This window comes from Platichthys flesus, chromosome 15, assembly GCF_949316205.1.
Source record: "Platichthys flesus chromosome 15, fPlaFle2.1, whole genome shotgun sequence".
NCBI classification, from domain to species: Eukaryota; Metazoa; Chordata; class Actinopteri; order Pleuronectiformes; family Pleuronectidae; genus Platichthys; species Platichthys flesus.
Window position 1 is genome coordinate 15,145,956 of NC_084959.1, and position 20,659 is coordinate 15,166,614.

At 43.4% G+C, this 20,659-nt stretch overlaps 1 protein-coding gene across 4 annotated transcripts in view; it reads right to left on the reverse strand.

The window, feature by feature from the left end:
- LOC133969301 (unconventional myosin-XVIIIa-like) overlaps window positions 1–20,659 on the reverse strand; it is a 63,394-nt gene that overhangs the window by 19,152 nt on the left and 23,583 nt on the right. For all 4 annotated transcript variants that reach the window (XM_062405698.1, XM_062405697.1, XM_062405695.1 and 1 more), the window contains 16 exons: window positions 18,884–19,022; window positions 17,565–17,724; window positions 17,281–17,467; window positions 15,553–15,778; window positions 14,850–14,959; window positions 13,759–13,824; window positions 12,176–12,304; window positions 7,598–7,741; window positions 7,281–7,370; window positions 6,798–6,917; window positions 6,568–6,682; window positions 4,998–5,125; window positions 4,684–4,838; window positions 3,371–3,494; window positions 3,028–3,228; window positions 1,648–1,758 (listed from right to left, as the gene is read on the reverse strand). In XM_062405698.1, coding sequence (XP_062261682.1) covers window positions 1,648–1,758; window positions 3,028–3,228; window positions 3,371–3,494; window positions 4,684–4,838; window positions 4,998–5,125; window positions 6,568–6,682; window positions 6,798–6,917; window positions 7,281–7,370; window positions 7,598–7,741; window positions 12,176–12,304; window positions 13,759–13,824; window positions 14,850–14,959; window positions 15,553–15,778; window positions 17,281–17,467; window positions 17,565–17,724; window positions 18,884–19,022 — 2,205 coding nt within the window. The remainder of the gene's footprint in view (window positions 1–1,647; window positions 1,759–3,027; window positions 3,229–3,370; window positions 3,495–4,683; window positions 4,839–4,997; window positions 5,126–6,567; window positions 6,683–6,797; window positions 6,918–7,280; window positions 7,371–7,597; window positions 7,742–12,175; window positions 12,305–13,758; window positions 13,825–14,849; window positions 14,960–15,552; window positions 15,779–17,280; window positions 17,468–17,564; window positions 17,725–18,883; window positions 19,023–20,659) is intronic.

Genomic DNA, 20,659 nt, shown 5'->3' on the forward strand with positions numbered 1-20,659 from the left:
GGTGCCAGCCTCACAACACAGCTCTGAAAATCTATTCAATGTCATTATTTTTATTCAAAAATACAGAGATCGAAATTGAAACATGTTGTCCGGTTTCATCGTGTGGGATCGATATGACCCAAACGCTGCTCGGATGCTCATTTGTATTTATTTTGTTTTTAAGATGCATCTACTGAATACACTAAATCAGTGGTTCCCAAACTTTTTACAGTCTCGTACCCCTTCAGACATTCAATCTCCAGCTACGTACCCCCCGACGCACGAATACAGCATATAACACTTGAAACTTTGAAATTGTCAGGGATTTCAGGACTCGGATGGAAGTTTAGATCAAACAGAGTTTATCTATCAATTGTCAGTTATCAATCAGTTGTTAACCATGCTTGTCAGTTCCTAATCGATTGTCGGGAGAATTAACGATCGATTTTTGATTAATCGTTAATATTTTATATTAAAATGCACTATTTATAGGCTCTGTTAAAATGTAGTGAAAATATGGATCTTTATTACAAGGTGAACAACTCTTGTGGCAGTTAAACGGGATCCGCTCACTGGTTACACTTGAAAATATGCGCTACTGTTCTCTTAAGCCCCGATGAGAGTGCAGCTAGCCGCTGTGAGCTAGCTGGATTTTACGGTTCTCGACCTCTCAGTCCGGTAGTTGTCACCCCTCACCCAGAGCCAGCTCTGTCTGGGTCCGAAGGGGCTAGCTTTGGAGCTAGACCTCCTACTTGAAGAGAGCAGTGGACTCCTCAGGCGCTCATGGAGACGTATAGCTTCGCAGTGTTGGCAGTGAACGCAACAGAATTAAGTCTATGACAAAATGTCATCTAGGAAATTCTTAAGGATCAATTAATCGATTGTCGATTAATTATGCCCATCCCTCGTTTTTACTAACAGTCACTAACCTACCTGTAACTTTTATTGGCAGTGTAATTATTTTGCTGAATATGGGTATACATGAGTATTTTTGGCAATGCGACTTGACTATTTAGACTATTTAATATTGCATGATTATTTATAACTCAGTTTGAAAATGTAAATGGCCTTTTTCACTTTGAAAACGCAAATAAAATGCTCTCCCCATGTACCCCCTGAACCACTTCGCATACCCCTGGGGGTACATGTACCCCAGTTTGGGAACCGAGGCACTAAATTAATACAGTGTTTATTTAAACTGAAGGACAAAAAATGTAATATCATAAATAAATGCAGGAATTAAGAAGATACATTTATTTACATATATTACAAAATTTACATGTATCGATTTTTTTTTATTGTATTTCTTGGTCCAGAGGTTAATAAGTGAGGTGGGCGTATGTCCCTCTAAGGAGTTTATTATAGCACTATGATCATCGGATCTACAGAATACAGAAAAAGTGTACACAAATAGTATTTATTTATATACTTAATTATTTATTTCTTTTATATGTATTTTACTTTCATGGCACGGAGCATGGGACACATTCAACAAACTAAAAGCCTTAATAAAATGAACTATGCATTCACAATGAACCCCAGCACTGATATCAGAACTCTCCAGTGTCTCTCAGTGCTTCTCTGACCAGGCCTTATAAGCTGTTGGTTCAGGAGAACAAGGCGACGTACAGGAACATGTTGGATCATCAACTAATAAGCAGTGCCTACCTTCTTACTGCAGGATCGCCTGATCTCGTCCACTTCTTCGTCTTTACTCTCGATGTCTTTGGAGTGGGTCTGCCGCTGTCTCTCCATCTCCATCTCCAGCCGCAGCTTTGCCTGATAACACGATGGAGACACATTTCAAACGTAATGGATTCTACTTCATTTTTGTTTGATTTGTACAATCTGTCCAAAAATGAGAGAAAGGTCCAGATGAAATTACATTTTTCGCTTTTGTAGGATGTGAGGGTAGATGGAGGATGTTTTTGGAGTTTTGGGACTTACAGAATTAGAATTTAGAGGTCAGAATGTTGGGTTAGCATTAAATAGTCTTAATAATAATAGTTTGAATTTATGTGATGCCTTTCAAGAGACCCAAAGACGCTTTGCATGTGTCAGGTGGGACAAAAGAAGAAAAAAGTACTTTGCACAAAAACAGGACAGAAATAAACAGCACTAATGGCAGACTGGAGTGTTAAAGACAGTTTATAGTTTTTTAAGTGAACAGGTGGTGTTTGAAGACATTTTTGAAGATGTCCAGAGATTCAGTTTCTGCGAATTGCGGCGGAGATAGAGTTCCAGAGGTTGGGGGGTTGCAACACAGAAGGCTCTGTCTCCAAAGGTTCACAGTTTGGTGTTGTTGATGGAGAATAAACCTGTGTTTGAGGACCGTGGCCTCAAACACAGGGGTGTAGGGCTTGAAAAGGTCAGTTACATTTGGTGGGGCTAGGGCAAGAAGGGATTTATAGGGGAGAAGGAGGAGATTGTAGTTGACGCAGGCCTTGATGTGGGAGCAAGTGGAGGTGGATGAGGGTCGGGGTAATGTGCTGCCAGGGTGAGAGCCCTAGTGGCAGAGTTCTGCACATACTGTGGTATATATAGGACATTGTCTGGTACACTGGACAGGACTAAATTGTAGTAATCCAGGCAGGAGGTGATTTCTGCCACAGCGCCTTGGAGTGAAGGCCGGAGTCTGGAGATGTTTATCAGATGAAAGAAGGCAGATTTGGTGACTGATGTAATGTGGGATGGGAAAGAGAGGGTGGAGTCAAGAGGTACACCCTGGTTGCGGACCTCGCGGGATGGAAAGGTGGAGCAGCTGTCAATGTCGCAGAGGAGATCTCAAACCTTCCGGAGCAACATAGGCTACTACATAGGTAGCTTTCAGTAAGAACCACACTGCGGTTGTATCCCTACGCCAAACAGTGCAGTTCCAAACTAGATCATTTTTGATACACTGAACTATCAAAAATTCACTCAGGCGTCCTATGGGAAGGATTGGACGACTGAAAACATAATGTCCCCAGCTACTGGCTATTGTAGGCAAGGAGGCATACATATTGTATCCAACCCCATATAAAATCCAACATCTGCAGCACCCAGTACCTGCTCCAGCATCTGGATGCTTCCGGCCTGCTCGTCCAGCTCCTCCTCCTGGTCTTTCATCTTTGCCTCAAGGTCGCGAAGCTGCTTCTTGACCTTGGACAGAGAGGCTTCTTCCTTGGACTCCTGGGAGGACACGTCCTGAAGCTCAGCCTCCAGCTGCTGCACCTTCATATTTGTGGCGCACAACTCGCCGTCCTTGTCCTGCAGGCCCGGAGGAGACACGGTAAAGGAACACATCTGGACCAGCCCCAGTTATGTCATACAAAGAGCAGGGAGACCAGACGTGTCGTCCCCTGGAGAGGACATCACAGTATCTGCAGTGTAGTTCTGTGCGGTGGCTCACCTGCAGCTGCTGGCGGAGGTTAAACATCTCACCAGTCATTATGTCTTTCTCTCGAGCCAGTTTCTCCCTGTGGCTCCTTTCTCTTTGCACCTCAGCCTGGGACTGGTTCTGCTCCATGTCAAATCTGGAAAACACACACACACACACACACACGCACACACACACACAGAGAGAGAAAGACAGAGTAGCCAGTTCAGCAAAATGTTACTTTCACATAAAACTAATATTTCATATAACTCTTCTACACCTAAATTTGCAGTTATATGCAAGTTTTTGATTGGCTCCTTCCCTGTTACCAGCAGAGGAGTCGAAACCCAGCTTCTTAACTTCGGCCTTGCCAAATTAGAGTGTTCACCCAGGTTTTACATTTCAATCAATGCCGATCAGAGCGAGGATCATACAAGCATAACAAAATGAAGCATAAATACAGATATCTACTGCAGAGACGATTGACCTGGGAGTGAACTCTGATCGTATCCATTCTGACTTCTAGACAAAAGCCAGATGTTAGTGGGTGCGCTTCTTTGACCAGTGGATAAGGCCAAATATATTATAATAGTAAGCTGTGCAGGATCTGTTAGTGCCAATTGAAAAAAGGCTGCAAAAGATACAGTTGACCAGCAACAGCAAAACGTTATGGTCTTGTGTATTGACACAGTGCAGTTACTGTTTGTATAAGGGTTAGGGTAAGAATAATAATAATAATAATAATAATAATAATAATTGATGAAATATAGAAATCTGAGCCTTTTAACTACATATCTAACCAACATGCAACTTTAGTTACTTTCTATTTTCCGCTTAGAGCCCAGCATCAGCTCAAAGCTGTCTCTATCCGCTTCCATTAGCCTTCAATTTACAATTGGGCTGTTATAATGTACAAAATGTTTTCTTCAATTGTCTAGGTCAGAAGCACTTATGGTTAGTGAACTTAATAGCTAAGTGTTTCATGCTGTCAGCTCCTTGTAATTCCCTGCTTTTTCCCCTTCTTCTCCTCTCTGAAGCGAAGCCGAAAATAATTTCACCCACAGAGCAGCTTCAATTAACCACAGGGGAGAGATCACATTCTGCCACAGCGATAGCTTCTCAAGTGCTTAAAGTCTGAGTCATTTTCTCAGCTAATGCAATTCCGCAGATTACGGAACATCTCAGTCACTATTCGAATTAAACGGAAACTTCTGTGTTCCTGCCAAGTGGCAGCAAAGACACAGAGGACAGAGCAATGTGTTCCCTCTAGTTTGAGTGCACGTAGGACAGAAAGGATGGATCAAACATGTGGACAGAGAGAGGGACAGAGTGTGGCTGAGACTGACTTCCTCTGCTTCTTCTCCAGATCGTGGTTGCGGCTGTGCAGTCCCTCCAGGTGAAGCTTGGTATCCTGCAGCTCCGCCGTCAGTTTCTGGCACTTCTTCTTCAGCTGCTGCACAGAGCGCTGCACATCCTCATTATCTGTCTGCAGATCAGCCAACTGCAGCACAAAACAGACACACACACACATTTATTATTATTTTTGATGGCAGTTTAATGCATATCATTATCAAGTTTATGCAACTAACAGGCTACAAGTGTGTCGTATATTAAATAGACCATTTTTGAAGTGATTGAATATTATAAAAAAGTGTCTTGCCCTCCTCTCAGCATGTCGCTTGCTCTGCTGCTCTGTCTCCAGCTTTTCATCAAACTCCTGCTGGAGTTTCTTCTTGGTGAACTCCATTTCCCGAATGGCTCTGTTGTATTTTATCTGCCACTCGCCTCCTGCAGGAGAAGACACAGAATACAGAGAGAAAAGCCTGTAGGTGACATTTGGGTGTCTCCTGCCTGAGAGGCGCTGGACTAGTGGCAGAAACTTGGACTATGGGCAGGAAAGGTCTCTGGTTCGAGTAAGGTGCCCCCTGAGCAAGGCACCTTACTCCCCCAACATCTGCTCCCCGTGCGCCGTACATGGTCGCTCACTGCTCTGTGTGTCCTTCACCAGATGGGTTAAAAGCAGAGGTTAAATTTCCCTACCTGCATGAGTGTGTCTGTGCATGTCTGTGCATGTGTTTGGGACAAATAAATGTATCTTAATCTTAATGCCAGCCTAGCAATGTTATACAGGCTCAAAAGCTCAGGGATGACTGTGGATTATGAGAGCCACTGCACTGGTTGCACGGGTTATCACCCTCAAGGACCCAAATTATGTCCTCTTTCGGAGGGAACAAACCAACTTCTTCCAACAAATCCTGAACTTATGAGGTCAAAAAAGAAAATGACAGGAAACTACAAAACAGCCATTACTTTTCAACTCTAATCTTGGATAACCCTGAGGTAAGAATTCCGAGCACACCACAATAGTAGTTAGAGAAGGACATGTCTAAGTGGCACTTTCCACAGTTCTTAGCCGACCCTAATTCTGGAGCTGTCAGGGGCTATCAGAAGTATAACAGCGGCCGGGCGGACATTCGGGTTCAGGTTCATTTCCGAGCCTTATCATTTTAGAGGCTGTCCATTTCTCCTTCACATTCCAACACCGGCTCTTCCATCAGTGCCGCTCATTAGCATATATATAGCATAATGACAACTTGCAGGGCCACCGGCTCTGATCCCAACGATTATTTTCTCGTTCGTCTAAGAATTCTGAGATGCTCTGTAATGGCCTGTCTGGCTGAGGTGGGTTGAAGGGGGGTAGGAACACAGGGAAAAAAAGAAGACCGAAAAATAAAGAAGCCTCGTGGACAATATGCTCGAGGCGGGAGCTCTCTCTCCCAGCAGGGGGAGACCAGTCAACAACAGGCTTTGGTTGTATGCCCGAGAGCAAACATCTTAATCCCCTCGTTGTACATTGCAAACTTGGACCAAGTCTTACTGCCACGTCTCCTCCTGGAGCAGTCACACAAAGACAATCATCCCTGCCGCTACACTTAGTAGGGGGGAGATTTTTATAAGCCGTGCACATAATGCTGATATGAGTGGTTCGGGGAATTATGCTTCTGACCTGAAATGACATACCCATCAGGCATGCTTAGGAAAGTTGCAAATGAATGCTGGAATTTAATGCAAACGTTAAAAAGGATCCTAACAAGTGAGAAAAGGTCACAGGAAGTAACGTTATCAACATCCCCTTTAGTTTGGCTCTTAATTTTTAGGTGTGGAATTAAATTAATGGGAAAATGAGATTCTCCGGTGGCTGCGGTGTCACAAATGATAGATCAACCAACCAGCATCATCGTCGCTGTCCATCTCCCCGTTGAGATCGGCCGTCTTCATGAGGCGAGCTTCCATCACCTCCATTTCCTGCGACTCTAATTGCTTCTTCATGGCGTCAAACTTGGCCTGGAACCACAGATTTAGTTTTATTAGAAACATTCACATTTTAATGTGAAACTATGATTTCACAGTGTGGTTTTTATCATATTTTTTTTATTCATTTTTTAGTGTGTGCATGTGCCTGCAGATCCTTCATGTCCTTCTCCAGGTGGAGTCTCTCTGAAGTCTCCGTCTCCAGCAACTGCGATGCCGACTCACTCGTGCTCCTCTCGTCTGCGAGCTCCGCCGACAAGTCTGCAATCTGGACAAAAAGCACAGACACACAGCGAGTGAAGCAAAACAACAAAATCCTCCCACCGCATTTCTAGTACGAGTAAGCAAAAAAAAAATCGGGAAGTGAAATCCATTACACTGGATATATTCTGCTCACTCTGCACAAATTTTACACTGTATATTTTTACATTTCCTTGTGTTAATATTGCATGTTTACTTATGATGTCTATCTTTTGACTGTCCCTGCTGCTGCAACCAAACACATTTCCCCGTTGTGTCTAGTGAAAGATTATCTTGTCTCTTATCTTAACAAAAACAAAGGGTGTAACTCCAATGCCAATCTCGAACACCCTCCTCCCAGCATGCATTGCCACGATGCGAAGGGACCCACCCTGCTCTCCAATCGATCCGTGTTCAGCCTCAGCTCATTTCGCTCTTTCTCCATCCTCTCGAGCTTGGACTTCTGCAGCTGCATCTCCTCCTGCAGAACAGAGTATGGCGACATGTACTATAAGTTTCATGTTGTGCTACAGGTTAAATATTCCGTTTTACAAGAAATATTAAGCATTGATGACGGGAAGTGCCATGCTGCCGCGGCCAGGAGGGAATTCTGAATTAGGATTAGAGGTTGTCTATCTGAGTGGAATCCGTAAGGAGGGGGGGGGGGGGGGGGGGGGGGGGGCATCAGACAGAGAGAGGTGTGCTCACGTCTTTGCCTCGCATCTGCTCCTCGGTGAGCTGGACCTTGATAAGCGGCTGGACTGTAGTGAAGAGCTTCCACCAGGGCCAGTGCTTCACACCACGGTTCTTCTGGATGTTTTTCTGGATGCAGCGGATTGCCAGATCCTGAACCTGAGCACACAGTCGAGACAGAGAAGCAGTCAAAACATGTGCGCACACTATAACGATATCAATGTTATTACTCGTAACTAGATTGGCCGATTGGAGCCCTTCAAAGATATATATAACCATAATTTATATCATTTGTTCATGTGACTCGATATGAACACTTTTAGTTTACAGAATAAACAAGCCAGAACATATTTTACAGTATTTTCAAGACAGAGAACAATCATTTTATTGCAGCAATGTGTGCAATTCATGCTTTTAAATGCAGTACAGAGGAAGAGATTGTGGTACAGTGCACAGGTATCATAGGGTGGCAGTGTTCAGAGATCCCTGGAACAATCTCAATCACTAAATGGAATCAATGTGCCACAGAACTCATCTACTGTCACCGCGTCGTCCTCACCACTGATGAAAGACATGGTGAAAAATGCTGCACTTCCCAGTTTCGTGTTATATCGCCTTTAAAACGAGCGAACAGCTATCCCTCCTCTGGAGACACTCTGCGGCCCGCGTTCCAAGGCCGGGAGCTAAATTCTGATTAATTAAATCAAACATGTTGGCAGCTAATTCCGAGTATTACACGATTTCCATGGCGCTTATGCATGAGGCTCTCTAGAAGCAGCAGATTATTGGCAAACCCAATTAGAGCGACACAATTCTCAGCATCAGGTACATTTCGCCCTGAAGGTACTCTCTATGACCAATTAGGATTTGTCACACAGTGAAAGCCTCAACGTGGACCGGAATGCAGCGAGTGTGTAACCAAAGATTTAAACAGGTCTCACTTGTCTTATTTAGACTGGAATGAAAAGGAAACAAACAAAAGAGGGTGCTGCATGAGCGGCGTGGATAAACAAGTCGCTATTCATTTCACAGAAGACAGCACGGTGTGAATGGAGACTCATCAATCACACCTCAGGTTCCGGGCATTTCCTCGACGTGAAATCTTAGCTCTGACAGCACCCCCGATTACACGTACGGTCTCAGCAGGAACAGAATGGTAGGTCATGCCTGGCTAATATCATTATCACACGTAAATACAAATATATTTCCAGGAGCTATAATGGGAGAAGACGTACGATATAAAGAAATCTACCTCATCCCAATGCGGATGAGGTACATTTCACAGAGGGAGGTTTTAATGTTTCCTTGAGATGGAACTTTGGGATTGCATGTTTTAAAAGGAATAAAGTTACTTTTGTAAGAGTGTGGCAAGAGAAAAGCTAGATGCTTGCTTCATGTTGACTTCAGTGATATTGCACATAACTAAAAAACAACAGATATCTGAAGGACACAACTCTCAATGTGGCGAATGCCTGCTGAGCCAAAACAACAGACTTTTAAAATGCCAGGGTTGTCCCCTTGAGGAGACATTTGAAAGAGGAAAAAAAGAAAGGAAAATTCAGCTTTTGTCATTTAATGTCACATGGGCTTGGCACAGCATCACAAGGTTAACATGCCAGGGTATATCAATCAAAGGAACTTGTGACTTTCTGTCACATCCATATATATCACCCAGCAAGTGTCTGAGAGGCATTGCCACAACTCACCCGCACTGATCCACAGGCATATTGCCACGTACCTGCTAAGACTGGATACTTCATGTGCAAGAGGCGATGCAACAGGGTAAAGTCAAGGACACAGTAGATATTATTGTTATATGTTGATTATAGTGATACACTCTAAATCTTCCCTGTGGAGAGCGAGAGAGAGAGAGAGGGAGAGAGAGAGGTGGAAATCCCTCACTTATCCTACACGGCCCTGCTACTGCTCTATAACTCTGGTGTTGAAATATAAACGTGAATGAGGTTCAGTGGGGAAACTGCTTTCTCATTTAATAGTAATGAATCTAATATGCTGTGTAATATGCACATCTCAATGTCACCTGTGACTGCAGACACTGAACTTCACATTTAAAAGCTTTTAACAGTTTATATATCGAACATCGTAGCTCAACCCAAATTACTTTCCATAAGCTGTTTCAACTACTTTGTGGAAAACCTGAATTCTTATTGATTCAATAAGAAATCATTATAATTTGCTTTTGCAGTAAAGGCCTCCAAACTCTGTATGTCAAGCTGAGATCAGGAATCCTACTTCTGTTATTGCTTTTAAATTGCTCTATAAACATGCATTAATATATCTTTGTATCTTATCTATCTTGTATGTCACTTTCTGTTGTCACCATTTGCTAAATAAAATAAATAATGAATTGCTTTATAAAAGTTGTTCAAAAAAAAGTGAAATGTAATCATTTCTTTCCTTATTTTATCCTTTTGTGAAGCAATTTGTAAATGTGTTAAGAAAACTGCAGTACAAATAAAGCTTATACAAGTACAGTATTCATTTGTGCCAAGGGTTTGATGAGAAGATCTATTCCACTCTTCTATCTTTCTATTTAGTGTTGCATTACACTAAGACGTTAGCAAGCTTAGCTTTTGCAGCTTACCTATGCTCCTGAAGGTTCTATATTTACCAAACAGACATTACAGTGGTATTGATCTAATCATCTAACTCTCGGTCAATTGTTTTACATGTTTCCAAAATATTAACAATATGAATTAAACCAACACATATCTGATTTTGAACCTGGTTATGAAAAATAATACGACAGTGAAGGACATCGACATGTCCACAGTTTGAAAACGCCTCTACACCGGATCATACCGCCGACTCGACAGTATCTCTACTGGACCTCATCACTATCATGATAGCATGGCACACCTTACATCATATCCCTAAATAGAGTGTAAGCACAAGGAAATTACAAGATAATGTAAAAAATAAAGCCTTACCGTTCTATTATAGACACATTTGCAAAAGAGAGGGGGTAAGAGAGTGCAGAGGGAAATAAATGCCTCTGAGCAGTTGCCTAGCAATTTTGAAAGGTTCCTCGCTGTTGATTCATCTTAAGTTCTTGCACATAATGAAGCATCAGGCTTTTAGTCCGCTTCACTGTATGAATAATGAACTTTGACCCCAGTGAATAAATATCTTCCCCCATTTTCAGCCAACATCCATTTCTAAACCTCTTTAGAACAGTTATAGCAGAGGAGAGCGAGAAGTCCAGCGATATATAAAAAGGTCATATTGATTCACCCTATAGCAAAGATGACAATTTAATAGTTCTGCCGACATTACACACAAGTGAACAAGATATCCGCTCAGTAACAGTATGTCACATCGGATGGATACCAGCAACATTGATTCTGCTTCTGCGGGTTCATCCCTGGCCGACTGAGGCGACACATTCACTTAAACAGTAATTGCAGAGCGGGCGAGGGAATGCATGGCTCCATACATCAGAAGGGGAACGTATGAGGTCCAGAGAGATGGACCCATCACACACTGGGAGGAAAAATGGGGGATGGAAGATGGGTGCGGCGGCTGGATGTGTGTGTGTGTGTGAGTCAGCAGCACGTTTGATCCGGCTGAATTTAAAGGGGGGAGCGGTTTGATGAAATGCAACAGGAGTGGACGTCTCAAATATCCCCCAGGGAGAGCTGACTGGATGGATTACAGCACGGGCGGACAGGGGGAAAGGGGCAATAGATTTAGAGACCACATTTGTAATTAGCTGAAGATTTACAGCAGAGAGCGTTAGATCTGGAGCAGAGCAAACAGACACTAAAATGAGCTCAGAACAGGGAACTCGCAACTCCTAGTGGACTGCAAGGCAACAGGAGTTTTTTCATTTTTCAGGAAAAAATAAAATACAGCTGAGGAAACAAATAAACCTTGACAGTTATTTGTCTTCGCAAGTGTAACATTTATTTTTCAATAACAATATGTATTTTTTTATGATAATTTGGATAGAAATTGTGAGAGAAAAATATTCTTACTCAGTTTTGATTGAGTATATCTTTGAAACCATAGACTGTACCATAAGATGCATCCCCTCCCATTTTACAAAGATTAAACTAAAATAACCTGGATGGTGCTCAGTAGTGATCGTGGTGCGGAGCCGTGGTATTGAGGTCCTGTGCCCAACCAATCACAAGTCAGTCTCAGCTGCCAATCATCATGATGTCTCACCCGATTTTTATACCATCAAATAATTAACTAGAAAACCCCAAAGTCTCCTTGAAAAACCACATTTTAATTCACTAGATCCAGATTTGTATTTGAATCTGCACCAACTTGCACAAGCTAAATATCATTCCCCTAAACATGCCTTAACAAGGAAAACAATGGTGATGAATACAATCACAGTTGTGCTTCTTTATCCTGATTCACACCAAAATCTTTCGGGAGAAAATATTTTATGTGTTCTTTGGTTTATGACCTTTACTGAAACCAGCCACCAGGGGTTGGTCAAGATGATTTGGCTTCACTTTTTAGGGAGCTTTGATGTCATCCATCTTTACATGAACTCTATTATTGAACCTCCATTAACTTTTGACAAAACCGTTCGACTCAGTGAGATGGCTTGCCTACCTTTCTCTTCTTGAAGGCCTGCCGTGCCAGGTAGCCTCTGCAGGCCGCTTGGAACAGGGTCATATTGCGCTTGGTCTGCTCATCCCTCTGCTCCTCCAGCTTAGCCAGAGTGCCAGCCCTGAAGAACAACTGGAGCGAAAAACACGCGCACACACACAAGATCAAATTAATTCATTACTAAAGGATAAAATCATTGAGAGATCATGTATTGCTAATTTTAGCCGTGGGGAAATTGGATTTAGAGGCCGTGCTTTAATGTGAAGCAGGGCCAGCAAAATAAAGACGACGAGATGAAAAAGTACATAAAACGCAATGAAGCAGTAAATCAATGGGAACGAGTGTAATCCTCGGACAAGTAGTCTTATCTAAGTGAGAAAGCTGTGATTAAGTTATTATCTCAGACAATCAGCCTGGTCTGTTTCTAATCTGGGCCAAAGGTAAAACACAGGTAAACAGTAAGCAGCTCACGTCACGGCCCGTCTACACCTCAGCGGGATTAGCTGCTGCGCAACGCATTCAAGATATGACGGCAGCGAGCTATAAAAACGGATGGATGATGACAGGAGAACTGTCTCCAACCCAGGGCTGCCTACATGGGTCTTTATGACTAACCAAATCCATATGTGATCTGTGAACAAAGCGCGAGATGGAAACGATCAAACAGCTTTAGCGAGAAAAATCTGCAAACCATCAGGGAGGAGTGATGCATGCAGCGACGTCAGGGGATATTACTTCAAAAAAAAATATCTCACGAAGGCCTGGGTGGAAGCTTTATGTCTCTCATCATCATCGGGTAGTGTTTTTCTAAAAGGTATAATGCTGTGCTATTTTCAGACATAGCTAATGGCATATTTTATCTCGAGCTTTGAATCCATCACCGTGAGGTTATTTGGGGTTGGTGTAATTGGCATGCAAGTGAGGGCAGGTTGCTGGGACGCCAGTGGAATGCTTTGAGAATGGCCCAATGTGCTCGTCTAGTCGGAGCCCATTTCACACTCCGGAGTGTGGCCCCACGTGAAGCTGCCTGAGAGCCGTTCACTCGTCCTGCGTCCTGCGCTGCACGTAGCTGAGAGCATGTGTCCCACTCTTTTCTATGTTATTGTTTCCCTTCCTGGCGGATGGCCACTTCTTACGACTGATAGGATTAGACATCGGCGTGCCAGCCAGTCTTTACTCTGATTACTTTACAATGGCTGTGGCGTAAAACAACGAGGGCCATCAGTTGTGAGAATTTGCTCTAATTACCTGAAAAGAAAAATTACGGTCACGTAGTCGGGCGGGATAGAGACATGCTTCTCAGGTAGCCACTGGCTAAGAGAGAAAACTGGAAGCAGGGGAAAGGCTTGGCCGCTCTCCAAAAAAAAAAAAAAAGGATGGTAAACAAACTTCAAGGAGGGACAAGTGTAATGAAAGACACACTCCCCCCAGACAGCAAGTGTCCTCTCAGAATACACAAGAATGAAAAAAGAGCTGTGCACCGCCGCTCCGTGAGGAGAGAGAGGAACTGGCAGTGGTTCACAGGAACGGTTTATTTAATCATTTTAAAGCCGTTTGTTTGTTTGAGGCGCGGCAGCGATACTCACCCTGCTCAGACCCATGTGGTAGCTGCTCTTCTCCAAATCCAAGGACTCGAGGAGCTCCTCCACAGCCTGGGCAGAGACACACACACACACACAAACACATCTGTCAACTGCTGGATCCAGTGTGAACTTCTATCAAGCAGTTCATTAGTCCCCAGTTCCCCCAAGACGCCATGTGGAACTGACGGCCCAGTGACGTTTTTCCTTTTCCCTCTCATCCCTTCCACCCTCCGCGGTAGGCGCGGGAAAAGTTTGGCTCTCCAGAACCTCCCAACCCCAACAAAAAAACAATTACGACTAAAATCAACTTGCTTCTGGCTTATTCCTTGTGATCCTCCACTGCAGCGTATATGTGAAGGTTCACCGCCATCCATTGGGAGCCTCTCCTCTCCCTATCCGTCCATCAGCCTGGGTACCCTGTCGGCGTGTCATCGTCTTAGCCTCGTCTTTCTACTTGAGCCTCCAGCCCGAAACACTACGCCGAGAACTCGCCACGAGAGGTTTGCCGCGAGCACTGAGGGGCTTTTGTTTGCCGTGTGTTTCCACAGAAACTCAGCCCCCGATATGCGGACACAGGGGGAAAGGGCTTTTCTTCCCCTTAACCCCATTCTTTCACTCTTTCTCTCATTTCTATACAGTTTGTTTCTCTCTCCACCAATGCACCCTCCGTGCTAGTTGACTTCTACGAATAAATCTCCCACCAGCTTCCCACCCTAACCCTAACCCCACAGGTCTTTCTTTATGTTTTTAAGACAAAAGCCCCGAAGTGGTAAAGCACCAGTACTGTTGAGGGGAACACACTGAGTATGTCAACTTGAACTTTATTTTTGTAGCTTTAGATGCAAGGAAGATTTTTCTGAACCGACAGAACCGATCTGCCTCTTTCCCGAGCATGATACCGATGAGGTTAAAGTTGATTAGATCATTACATTGGCTCTGATGAATGGAGGTTTACTTTCTCTGTCAGTCTGGCTGCTGACGAATCAGAGGCCGATGTAATGAAACTGCCTCCTCACGACATCAATCTTCCCCGCGCTCGGCCACTGGTGGAGCTGTGTTTTTTTCCCACCTCCCTCTCTCACTGATCTACTTACTCTCCTCTCGTCCTTCACGATGTAATTCCTGCCGTGCTTCTTGGTGAGGTGCGGCGCCAGCACGTCGAATCGCCGCCGGAACTCGGAGAACACCATGTGATCGGGGTAACCTGTGAAGGTCAGCATTGGTTAACAACATTAGATTCGACAAAAACGTATGCGTGCATGGGTGTTTTGCTGCGGAAGTCCCTGATACACATGGAGAAATTTTGGGTTATGTGGCTGCGTCTCAATTCAGGGGCTGCATGCTTCAGAGGCTGCATTAGAAAACTGATTACACCACAGATGTCCGTTCATCCCAGAGAAACAAAGGCTCCAAAGTGTGTCCCCCACAGACCGACCTATTTCCGGGATCTTTTGCGCTTTTGGGATGAAGAGGTAATGGCGAAGGCAAGCAATGAGGCCGATGTGTAAGTATCACGCTTCAACTCAACCTAACATGTAACAGTACAGACGTTAAAAAAGCAAAGGCCATTAAAACCTTCTCCTCATGTCCAAATCAGCTAATTTGCTACGAAACAGCAATAAGGCTGGGACACGCTTCTGATGCCGATCAAGGAAAGCCTCTCATTTTGGTTCCACCTTTGCAGTCTACACGCCCCACAGACACCGCCTCCTTTGTGGGCCCCGTGTGGACCGCATCCCCTGAGTTGAGACACAGCCTTCACCTGTCTCTGCTTTGTGATTGGAGTAGCTACCTCACCTTGCCTGTAGATCCGGAGAGAATCAAGCAGCTTGGAGCCGCGCAGCTGAGCGCGCAGCAAGGCCACATCGAGCTGCATTAGGCCCGGATCTCCACTCTCTCCTTGAGCCTCGCTTTCCCCTGCTTTGTACAGGGATCCGCTCAGAGCCTTCAGGGCATCGGCCTTGGGCAGTATGCAGTGAACAAAGTGAATCCTGGACCTCCGCACCATGTCAAGAAGAGCATCCTGCAGAGGGGACAGGGAACTCTGGTTGGTACCGGGCCAATCAGCCAAAGCAATAACTTCTACTGATGTTTCTACATGCAATCGGCAGCTTAGCGTCCTAAGACAAATGCATGTACATTTCAGGATATAACACAAACAATTCTCTTTAACAAGTTTAAATCTGTTCCCAGTCTCTCTCTCTTCCTACTCCCCCACTCTCTCCTCTTTCGCCCCTTTCCACCCACCTCTCCTCTCACCCCAATGGGCAGATGGCCGCCCACACTGAGTCTGGCTCTGCTCGTGGTTTCTCCCCCGATAAAAGGGAGTTTTGTTCTTTCCACAGTCGCAAAGTGTCTATATTTGCTCTGTAATATTGTTATGTCTCAACTTCACTATGTTAAATGCTTGAGACAATGTATGTTGTGATGCCATACAAATATAATTGAATTCAAATCAATTGGATTAAATCTACAATTTACTCTGACAATGATGGAATATAATAAAACATTCCATCATCTAAAATGTACAGCCTACCCTTAAGAAAAAAAAAATTTTAATAAACTTTCTGAGCTTCATAAGGCAAATTTCCATTTAAGGCTCATGGCTTTAAGCTGTGAACAACCGCTATTTGACCAAACTCCTATCTTTAAAATGCAATCTGAAACTATACTGTTCATTTTGGATAAGTGCCACTCCTATTTCTGTATTATGGGATATTAAGCTATCATTTGATACCTCTTACTTTTGGTTATTGCCACTTAAAACTAAACAACCTCAATTGGGGATTAAAGAGCCCAATATCCCTTTTAAATTATGTTCACAACTCACAGTTTACATCCCTAAACACACAATATTTCACCTAATGTATTTGCCATGACTATGCAGTATAGTAGTATTGGAGGAAGCAAAAAACTTTTTTTAATGGAATTGTACTGGATTTAGAGTTATCTCGGCTTTCGCAGAATTATTCAATATCGACATTCTCGTCTAGCAATGGGGTTGGAAGCAGAAAAGCGGCAGAGCTGTTCTTATAAAGCACACTAACACCCGGCCCTAATATCATTTTCAGATTGATTTCATTCTCTGGCTGCAGCTCAAACACCGGCCCGCATCCCATCCATTTTCTTTATAAAGCTGCATCGAGCTATTTGCGACCGCTGCGTGGATTTCAAAACAAATTTACAGCTGTGAGCCCTCATATATTCCATCAGCCTGTCAAGCTTCTGGAGCTGAACTGTTAGCAAACAAGAAACTGGAGACTCAGGGGTTGATTCTCAGTGGGTCTTAGCGAGGCTACTACATCACAAGGACTAAATTAATGCTTAACATCAACAACGTTGACAACAGCAATGGTGATGTCTTCATTTTCCTTCCACTTTCATATTAAAGATGGAGCAACTTGTTTTTGTTCCAGTGCCCAGTTGCCGTCCCAGGTCCCCAAATACGCCTCCAGCTCACTGCCTTTGAAACGTGGATGAATACATACAAAATAAATTCTGATTTGTCCCATCCTCTCCTCTCACCACTTGAAGCTTTATCTGGATGCACAAGGACTTCTTCTTGATCGCAGCCACCCCTGTGGTGAAGGTCTTTCTCATGCTGGTGGCCCGTCGCAAGGACAGCTGGGAGACGCCCTCGAGACCGGCGATGGAACCGGACAAAACAGTGGCTCCACCTGATCGCCCCATGACCAGCGAGTTGATGATCTTCCTGCAAAAAAAACACCACCTTAGCATAGATCTTTTGCAATACTCCGCAAAAGTCACAGTTTATGCCACAAAACTCCTGGTGCATGTGTGCTGCTCACTTCTGGGAGTCCTGCAGGAGGCTGGTGGCGTTGGTCGAGGCAGGATTCAGTTTGGCGTAGTTGAGCCATCCGCAGACGTTGTACTCCACCCAGTCGGTCCCATGACTGTGCCCCAACAGGAAATGGTTTTCCTTCTCGCTCTTCAAGAGGAAGGTGTGACCTGATACAAATGTAGGATATGAGAGATCCACTGGTTTGTTGTAAATACAAAGAGATGAGAAATATAGTCTGCATAGGGTTTATCAAACTGTTCCTTAGACTGTCCATGCAGTATTCATATGAAATTTTATATCCATGACACTGTACTCTTATAAATAACACTGATGTGGGTGGTAAACCAGAGAGGAGAGCTGCTCTACTGCATCTGCAAAGTTAAAACCTGAAGCTTTCAGCTGTCGTTTTAAAGACTAAAAAGGCCCTTGTGTTTATCTGAATAATATATGGGGGATGTTTTTTTATTAAGTGAGGCAGGTGTGGATAGCTAAGTGCACAACAATTTACATTCATTTGAGGAGACCTTTGTCTATAATACAAAACAGTGTACAGTGTTCCCACCTGTCTACCAGGTAATAATTACACATTTCTTACACCGCACTGATATTTTCACTTTCGTATTTCTTATTGTATTCTCTATTTAACTTTTCATTTCCGTTTAAATGCTTCTTTTTTTGTATTCTCTTATGTGTTTTTTACAATTTGTTATGACGCCTTTAATATTTTATGTAAAGCACCCACAAATAAACTTAACTTGCCAACTTATGTTAAACGGTCAAATATCTAAAATCAAGCCTATAGTCAGAGTTGGTCGATTCTGTAAGATCAACGTGTATAGAGTGCGAAATAAAAGAGAATGGTCCTCATACGAGCACATACCTAACAGTCCCCTAAACTATGTTAGTTTCACTAGATAATTTGTGAGACCGCCTCTTGATCCAGATCCACACCAGATTTTTTGGTTCTTCCCTGACCCACATTACATCCTTCAACTAAGTTTTGTGGTAATCTGTTCAGTTTGTGTTATCATGCTTACAAAACAAACAACCCACCAAACAAATGGACAGGGGTTCGGTCGAGGTGAGAAGTCTCTGGTCTAACAAATAACCAATAATAACACTAGCCCCAAACACAGAGATGAAAGCTATAAACATCATTAAATTAACATAATGTGCATATTTGGATCAAATATTCATATTGGGTTGTTTACTCTGTCAGTTTCTTTAAAAACCATTTGGGAAATGCTTGCCATACATAATATTAGCTTTAACTGTGAGGTTATGTGTAAGTGTGTGTGTGTCTGTGTGTGTTTGTCCTCTCCTTGCCTTTACTCTCCCCCTCGGCAGGTCCATAGTAGCTAAAGAGACGACCCAGCAGCGTCTCCTCTGATCCCCCGGGCTGCACCGCCTCCTCCTCCATCAGCCACAACAGGCCCCGCGCCTCGTCTGTTCGAACTGTCCGTACCTGTCATATAATGGCATATAAACAAATAAACATAAACATGCATGCACTAAGGTCATAGGTCATTAGTGTGATCCTAATGAGGATAGAAAAAGCTCGGTTCTACCTTAAAGTCCTTAAAGAGCAATAGTATGTAAGAAGAGACGACTGTCTAGTCCTGACTGCAAGCATCAGTGTTACTTTATTTGACTTCCTATTTGACCTATTTGACTTTGTTTACTACAACATTGGCCTATAAAAACGATTACTATTAGTCCCCTTGTCATGATTCCCCTCCAGTTAAGGACTTTCGTAAAGCCCCTTTTCCACTGGTCAAAAAACCCACTTTCACCCGCTAACATCTGGCTTTTGTCTGCAATGGGAATGGATAAGTTCGGATAACTCCTAGGTGAAATTACTCTGCACTAGACACTGGTGTTTATCGACTCTGGGCCCCGATCAACAGTGATTGAAATGTGAGTTACACAAGAACCCGTTTATTTGGCAGCACAGAGTAAAAGAGTTCCTCAGTTGTCGTCCATGATGGCCAACATGAAGCCAAAATAAAAGACAAAGATCCCCAAGGGCTAAAAATCTTGGTGTAAAACAGGTATAAGACTTTTGCTATCAGTTGTGTTTTTTTCCTGTTTCCCTATGAATTTATATTCTTATCAGTTATCTTTTACGGACATTGCATTATCTTGAAAAACAAATAGGGATTATTTTACTGGACTCGTGTGTTGACATCCATGGGTGTCCTTGACTCTTTAGTTATGTTATCCCTCATTTTGTCTCACTGTTGTTTGTCTTGTTTTCTCCTGAAGTTGTCTGAACCTGGTCCTGATGTGTTTCACCTGTGTCTTATAAGCCCCGCTTCCTTTGTGTATTTATTCTCTGTGCTCCATGTCCTCTGTTTCGTTCGGCTTCGGCTCACTTTGGTTTTGTTTGTGCGCTGACTCCTGTTTTTTCCTGTGTATGTTTCTGAGTTTTACGGATGTTTTGATGTTTGAGTTTTTAGTATTAAGTTACCTGAAGTTTTTTGTCTGCACAACCTGCCTTGCTTTGTGCCTCGCTGTGGCTGCATTTGTCTCCATCGTGACGCCCTCACACATAAAACCCACCACATCATGTGAAACAGCCTTGCGACCAGGACAGTGGAGTTGCTATTAGATGAAAACAAACTGCTGAATCTGAGGATATTCACACTTCCACCTCAGGATAAAAACAAAACAAGATATTGCTCCTCATAAAAGATTCAGAAAATGATCAGACAAATGCGGAGGGCTGTCTTCCAGAGTCAGCGTCTCATGAAATATTAGCCACTCTCCAAAGTGTCAGTAAAAGCAGTTTGGTGAACGTTTCCACAGCGAGCCGGTTGTGACAGGCCTAATATAAATATTAGCATTGGAAATTAAAGTTTCAAAAGCATTTGTAGTCTCTGTGCCCTTCAGCAGTTGCCACCGTAATAGCATCATCAATTTGGCGTTTCCTTATAATCGAAATGGAAATGCAGAAAAAAGGAGCTCATGAGTATGAGGAGTAGCAGGGGAGAAGGAATTAAAAAGTAATACAATTAGTTTTTTAATTAGCTTGAACGAGGGGAAGAAAATAAAACCCACTCCAGCACTTTTGATGCTGAGAAAAGGCTTTGGATTCTTTCT